The following is a 7,678-nucleotide window of genomic DNA, read 5'->3' on the forward strand; positions in this document are numbered from 1 at the left end:
GCTGTACCCGCGACAACAAAGGGCAATGCGGGTGAAAGTGGAGGGGTGAATGTCCTCCGGGAGCAGCCAACAGAGCTAATGTGACCCGGTCTGCCCTCCAGCGGGATTGCCCTGTCAATTGATATGAGCCATGAAATATTACACGGGGCCACACGAAGCACGGCTCCCGCCAGCTTAGGCGCGGACTAACTTTATTCTTTGGAGATTTTGAGAGGATGACAGTCAATGAGACCAAAACAAAAGTACAGATGCATTCAGGTGTCATTTATTTAACAAAATAAGGCCTTTCCCTGTTGGTTGGACAGCACAGCTATCATTAAGTATTTTAATATGTAAGCTTTTTTGGATGTTTTTCCGTACCATTTTTGTGTCAGCAACCGCGACTTGCTAACCCAAGCGAGGCTTGAAAAAATATTACATCTCTGCATATTTACAAATAAAAAATAAACATGTTCATGATAGCTGTCGTGGACATGCAATTCTCCAGATTCAAATGAACCAAAAAACAACCAAAAAAAAAAACCCAGCAGAGTAAAAGAGATAAGAAGAGGTCCCCATAATAAAGCCCCACAGTCCGTCTTCATCATGGTGCAAGATTTTTTATTTTTAGCATGTACGATAGGCATAATGGTACTATACTTAAATCATTCTTTTTCAATTAAAATACTTCAACAATTTGTCTGGACAGCAAATTTCCCACGCAATGTTGAATACCAAGCGCTTGAGTGAAAATAAATACAGAAATTTAGACCTGGGAGAAAGACATCAAGAAAAACAAAACAACAAAAAAAAAAACCTTGACCGCTGTTATAATCGCACAATCTCATCATTTTCAAACTCCCATTGGCGTCTTTAAATCGCTAGAGTCTCTTTGGGCTCTGAGCTGCAGACAATCCATCACTGCTGGGTCTCTGCCTTCTGGAACACCACTCAGAATCCTGAGGCTAACAGGTGGTATTCCTGGCAGACGGGGCAGGCGGGCAGTCAGGCGAGTGGGCAGGGCGCCCTGCACCGGCGATGACCCCAGTCAGAGGGATCTGTCTTCTGGGGCCCGTCTGAAGTGTCCAAGCTGGTGCCTGCTGTCTGCGGGCATCGCTGCTGTGTCCAATATCACTGGTATCCCAAGGCCGAGGCAGAGCCCAGTCTCTGGCTGTAGAGGGCGTAGGGGGAGTAGTAGGCCGAAGAGGAAGGGAGGGAAGGCATGGGTAGGCCGGGGGTCCCGGGCAGGTGGGCCTTGCCGTAGGGATGGTAGCGTGCCAGGCCCAGCCCCGGAGAGCCCCGCAGGGAGAAAGAGCTGGGCAGGGTGCCGGGGCTGCTGGGTGGGGGAAGGTGGAGGTGGCAGGAGGCAGCTGAGGAGGGTGGGTACGCGGAGAGCAACTTGCCATCAACCATCCCCGGCAGGGCCGTGTGGGTGCGCAAGTGGGACAGTAGCTCCTCGGACGTAGCAAAGCGTTTGTCGCAGGGACCTCCGACAGACACCCAGTTGCAGGCATGTGGGACGGGTTCGTTGGCCAGCATGAAGCCATATGTGTAGAGGGGATGGGACAGGGTGGGCGTGGCACTGGAGGTCAGAGAGCTGGGGTGGAGGGAGTGCAGGTGGTGAGAGGGGTAAACCAGTGGGAAACCTGACTTGAGGCTGGAGGTGGGGTCGTGGACACAGGTGGAGCAGTTGCTGCCTCCCAGGTGCGGCGCGCTGGAGTAGGTCAGACAGTACGGGTCACGGCACAGGCCCTGCATCAGGGAGGGGGGGGAGGCGCCAGTGAGTGGGCTGGAGCTCGGGTGCTTTCCCGGAAGTCCCAACCCCAGGCTAGCTTTGGTATGATCCAGACCAGAAACAAACTGAGATGGGTAGCCCGCGTACGCTCCCACGATGGAGCCATGGTAGCCCATGGTTGCCGGTGGGAGGGGGAAGACGGAGTGTCCCGGTTTGAAGGGGGAGACGGGGGCAATGTGTCCGGAGGGGGCACCAGGCTGAGATGCCTGCGGGTCAGCCTTGCTCTCTGGCCGTGGGCTACAAGCAGAGCTAGCGTTACTAGAGTTAGCACTAGCCCGTACGTGGCTGGAGTTGGCTAGTTGTGCCCCATCCATCGCAGATTTACTGAGATCTGATTCCTTTTTCCCCGTGCTGCTACTACTGTCTGAGTTGGCCTGCTCCGCGCTGCCAGGCTTGTTGTCCATGTGCGGGGCCTGGGAGTGCGGCACAGCCTGTGTGCTGGGGGAATGGCTTTGTCTGTGGGAGTGGATCTGCGTGTGCAAGGGAGGGGAACTGGAGCTGGGCGACTGGGTACGTGGAGCAAAGGACGGACAGGAAGCGTTGCCTCCATTGGTGTTTCCATTAGGCACCCTGAATCCAGATTTATCCGTAGGCGCCTTTGTCACTGCATCCTTACGACAGTCGCCGTTTGATTTGGAGTAAGGCTTGAAGCTAGACTTGTCGTCCTGGTGCTGCTCTCCAGACTTAGAGGAACGACTCGAGGACTCCTTGTCTCCTAGACTGGAAAGCGAGGCTAGCTTGGATGAAGACGGAGGGTCAGGCTTCCCGATTTGAGAGCAAGTCTGGGCCAACAGAGCCAATGGACTCTTCTTAGCGTCGAGCTGGGGGTGGGGGTGGGGGGACAAGGAAATATGGTGAGCAGAGTGTGATTGCAGATTTATTTATTATTATTATTATTAGTATTATTATTATTATTAATAATAACTTGTTAAGTTGTTCTCGGGTGACTATGACGCTATTATCTTTCGCAATTACAACATAAACATATATTATATACTGGGCAGAGATTGTAATAGTTAATCGGTAGCAGTGGCACAATTCCAAATCATTTCCAGGGGTGGTTTAAACTACATATTGACATCATCATCATCATCATGTACAGTTATAGCATTTATTACAATATTTAGGGGGGGGGGGGGGGGGTTGAAGAAGAATAACAGCGACATAAAAGCATGAAGGCAAGGAAAGTAAGCAAGACATAAAGAAATAATACATCAAATATTTTTGGGATAATATTGGCAAATCGTTTTCATATTTAACAATAACAAATGGAATACGATTATTCAATTATAATATTATAAAACATAATATAAAATAAGTACAACTGAATGATGGATATATAATTTATCCAATAGGTTTTCAGTAGCGTACGACGGAAATGGCTTTACGCAGGCGGTCAACTTTCCAGTATTAAAAATACCGCCGTGCTTAAAATGGCACATCGCGTGGCGCAGTGAATAAAATGCCACTTTCGATGACCCATTTCTATTTAACAACATCCATCCAGTTACGAGGCCCGTGGTTTAACCTTCCGAGGAGGGGGGAAAAAAAAGGATGATACTAGGATAATAGAATAGAAAAGAACACCCTGGCGCGTACGTACCTCGATGCTGACCGGCGCGGACGTGAGGGGTTGGAGGTACTCCGGGTGGAGCAAGTGGCCGCTGTGTGCCGTCAACATCTTCAGAACGCGGATGGGGAGCCGCTTGGCCTGGCGGAAAGGGTCGGAAGGGGACGGGGCGGACGCGGACGCTCTCTCCGCTCTTCTATGCTGCGGATCGCCGCCTGCGTCAGTGGCGCGCCCGGGGGACTGAGTGCGTAAAGGCGGTGGTTCGGCTCCACCGGAGGGATCTCTCATCTGGATCCGAGCGGAGACGGCGGGGAAGCGGGTCGAGGATCACCGATCGCTGCGGTTCATGACCCGTCGACTCAATTCAAGGTGGGAAGTATTCCAGTGAACTGAAGCGCGCAGTCAGTGCTCCCTGGTCGGACCCCCAAGTTTATTCTAAAGGGAAATTAGAAAAAATAAAGAAAATTCTTCAGATTTCATCTTTTTCTCTCTCCTCGGTCCCATCACACACTTTCCATTCAGTTAGAGAATCCTTCTTGGACCCAATGTCGGAATAAAAATCGAGCCAAAAACACAATTTGTTGCCAATTACACAAGTGAGGTGTTGGTGCGCGCGTATCTCGCTCCTTCTGCGGCTCCACACTCGTCACACGGACAAAAGCTGTGGAGGGGGCGGGGTTTCAGAGCAGCTGTCCAATCACAAGTGTCCGTGTTAAGAACGAGGGGCGGGAATAAATGATGTGGGCGGGGATTGAGTCGTTGACCCCGCCCCTATAAACTGTGCGTGATGTATGGGCACTAATCTCTGTGTGAACGACCTTTAATGCGTCACTCTTCATCTGAAAGACATTATTTGTCATTATATGAACACATCAATAAACCCTTGAGCGTATGTTGCCGAAAAAGATTTTATATAGGGTACATTTTTCATTCACAAACAAAAAAATCAAATCAAATTCTCAACCCATGCTGCCCCATTTTATAATGTCGTTTAATTTCATCCTCAAATCTATCCATCTCGGAAAAGCCTCTAGCCTTGTTTTTCTCTAGCATATTCATTAAAATTGTAATTTATTCTGTTTTTTTGTTTGTTTTCATTTTTTTAATTGGTATATTCACTTACCCTTGTCCATGTGCCGTCCCTATTCGCTGTTCTATTCACTGTTGATTTTCTCTAAAATTGTCTCTGTAATTTGTGAAATTAAAAAAGCCTGTATAGGTACATGGCAGGTATTTAACCATGGCAGTCTTATTGGCTGTAAAATGTGCTAGGCCTCTCCAGGCATCCGAGTGAATATTTGCCCCTACAACTTGGTCTGAACATTTGCTGCAGTACCTCCCCCACCCTAAATTGGATGATTGAATAAAATATTTTTAAAAACATTGTCCGCGTACAGGCACGTGTTTGCTAACGGTTTTATTGCATGACAGCCGGCTGAGATTTGGGTAATCTTATTGGGCAATGAATCGGTTGCATTATTCAGGAATCGTACTAGGCAGTCGTCACTGCGTCAGGGAGGCGGTTGAGACCCTTTTATGGTCTGCGCAGCATCGCCAGAAACAGGACACGCTGATTTCATTTGTCCATCGCAAAAACTTAATCCACATGATTCCATGCAATATCTTCATCGACAGCCTATTGTCGTCGATCTCGCAGTACAGAATGTGACAGAAACACACACGTGTGTGTTCACACTCATTTAAACCTGCAATATTTGCCAATGAAAAGGCAAATTCAGCTGCAACAGACAAGAATGGCATGTTGGAAAACTACACAGGCAGAAATGTTATCATGGAGATATTGTTTATTGTAGCCACTAAACCAATAAGCCAACACTCTGTAATCACAGAGCTTAGAGCTGTCTCACTCAGGGTGTCATAGAAGGATGCATTTCATAGATGCATTTTTTTCCGATTTTTGTTCAGAATGGGCACAACTGAGTGAAAAAGGAACAAAAGGAGATAACCAGCAAAGATGGCCGACATGCGAGCCGGCCTAGCAACCGGGCTTCGTTTTCCATAAACACAACAAGCTTTGCATTATGGGACTCATCACATTGCTTGGCGAGCGCTACCCATTGACTAACCCAAGACATTAATGTACTGCTGCGCTTCGACTGTTTAAAGTGCTGTCATGGATCATCTGTTACTTACAACACTAAATCAGACCTTTCGCTAAATGTGCAATAAATAAACTTTGCCTGAAGCCTGTGACAAAGGGCAGGCCCTTATCAAGCGCCGCAATCGCTCTGCCCTTTGATCGTAATGGCCGCTCCCATTTATCTGCGGTCCTCGGAGGAGAGGGGGAGTGTGGGAGTGCTGAAGAATGAAGTCACCGTGGCCTCACTCAACGGGATCTCTGTTTGACCTGTCGTCATTAGGCTTAGCTGTCGCTCATCCCCTACGCATACGAGCCCGCACACACACACACACACACGCACACACACACACATACCGCTGATGACGCTTACATGACCTGTCGAGTGCCGACGATACGCAAAAAGTGAGCGTGGGGCTGAAGCGCGAGCGCCTCTGGTCGGGGGGGCTGGGGTGCGGAGGGAGGGAGGTGCGACCTTCCCTCTGAATGTTTGTTGGAGTCTGTCCGCCTCCGCCTCGGTCTCCAGACGCACGAGGGGCTGAGGTGTCGCAGCTGTTCTGCTCGCAGTGACGTTTGGAGTCGGCGTCGGAGCAACTTTGAAGGGATTTGCCAAACCAAGAGAAGAGAGAACCCTTCGCGAGGTTTATATTCGGGTTATCCCGAATGCGCAGCTGTTTACCGCCCGGTCGTCCACCCGCTGAAAGGTTTGAGCAAACCGGTCGCTGCAGTGTGGTGGGGGGGGGGGGGGCTAGGGAAGTGGGGGAGCTTGAGATGGGGGGGGCTGCGTTGGGTGTGGGTCGGGGGCGCTTGAAAGGCAACCGAGGAGAAGGAGGAGGTGAAGGAGGAGGGCAAGAGGGAAAAGCCAGACAAAGGGAGCAAGAGGCTGAAACGAGGGAGGGCTCAAACAACAGGGAGCAGCGCCTTTCATGTCTCCCCTTGATGTCGGGCTGGCAACAGCTGTTTTGGCGTGTCGATGACTGATGGCCATTTCCTGTTGTGGATGTTTCTCTTTTTTTTTTTTTTTTTTCCAAAAGGGAAAGGGGGCAGCCTTCCTCAAGCCTTCCACAGCATGCCCCGGGTCATGCCGGCCCCCCTTCCCATCGCCCTGTCTTCCGCAGCCGTATCAAAGCGGCTGGGCCTTGGCTGAAGCGGCGGCCAAACAAAACCCTCCAGGAAGGTCTCGCCATGGAGCTGTTACAGTGGAGGAGGAGGACCGGACCACCCCCCACCCCCACCCCCACCTTCACAACCCCACCGCCCCTGTGATCCAGTGATTTATGGAGCCGCTGAGGCCTGTAATGGATGCCACAGCACTGTGGCGGGGCCCAATTCATCCCCGTGTTGAAAAGCTTCTGTTTGTTTGACTCCAGAGTAAATATACGGTGCTGACACTAGGCAGACGGATTTCTCAAAACCTGGCTCGGGGGGGCGGGGGAGGGGGGGGGTTGCAACCTTCGCCTGCCCGTTTGTCTTCGCTCCGTGTTTGGAAGTACCGAGGTCCTTTTTCCGTGGCCGCACAATTACTGTGCCTTCGTCCGAGATGCAGCACGCGATTGTTTAACGAGGGGGCAGCCTTGATGGGAGCTCTGAGGAACGTTGTATTTTTCTTTCTTTCCTTTTCTTTTCGGAAAGGTTATGAGGCTTGTATAAAGACACCCCCCCCTCCCGCCGCCCTTACCCCTCCGCGGCGTCTTGAGGAAAAGGCTCTGGGCTGCTCATAATACTGTACGGCGAGAGGGAGAGACGGCGAAATAATAAAAGTGCCAGAGAGGCAGAGAAGGGAAAATGAGTGTAAATAACTCCTATTTAATTATCTGTGACTGACTTATGGGGTGTGCGGAATGGGAGTAGAGGCCCGAGGCCGGGGCTCTGCTCTACCCCTAGTGTGCGCTCCAGCAGCAATAAAACCAAGCGGGGAGAAAAACACTGGATTAAGACAGTTTCATGGGGTGTAGCAGATGCAGCATTTAGACCCAAACAGAACTTTGGAAACGAGGAATTCCTCAAGCCAGAACGTCTGGCTTGAGGAACAAGGTCTGCACACATGAGCTCTACGCTTATGATGGTGCTCAAATGTGTAATCTCGAAAAACTATATTTTGATTATTTTCGGTAATGTATCAGTGTGTGTGTGTGTTTGTGTGTGTATGTGTGAGTTTCTGCAGCTGCAGCTTTGTGACATACTGTACGCTATCTCTCCCGGGTTGGGAGGGAGATTGTCTCCGTTGTCAGCTTGT

General features: G+C 50.3%; 1 protein-coding gene across 1 annotated transcript in view; it reads right to left on the bottom strand.

Moving 5' to 3' along the window:
- Positions 1-243: 243 nt before the first annotated feature.
- The window catches only part of znf703 (zinc finger protein 703), a 7,542-nt gene continuing 107 nt past the window's right edge, over positions 244-7,678 (bottom strand). The window contains exons 2-3 of the mRNA XM_080003489.1: positions 3,378-3,779; positions 244-2,595 (exon numbers count right to left, since the gene is read on the bottom strand). Of these exons, the coding sequence (XP_079859615.1) occupies positions 1,111-2,595; positions 3,378-3,632 (1,740 nt within the window). The 5' untranslated portion in view covers positions 3,633-3,779 and the 3' untranslated portion in view covers positions 244-1,110. The remainder of the gene's footprint in view (positions 2,596-3,377; positions 3,780-7,678) is intronic.

The sequence above is a fragment of the Zeus faber genome, assembly GCF_960531495.2.
Source record: "Zeus faber genome assembly, chromosome: 7".
Classification (NCBI taxonomy): Eukaryota; Metazoa; Chordata; class Actinopteri; order Zeiformes; family Zeidae; genus Zeus; species Zeus faber.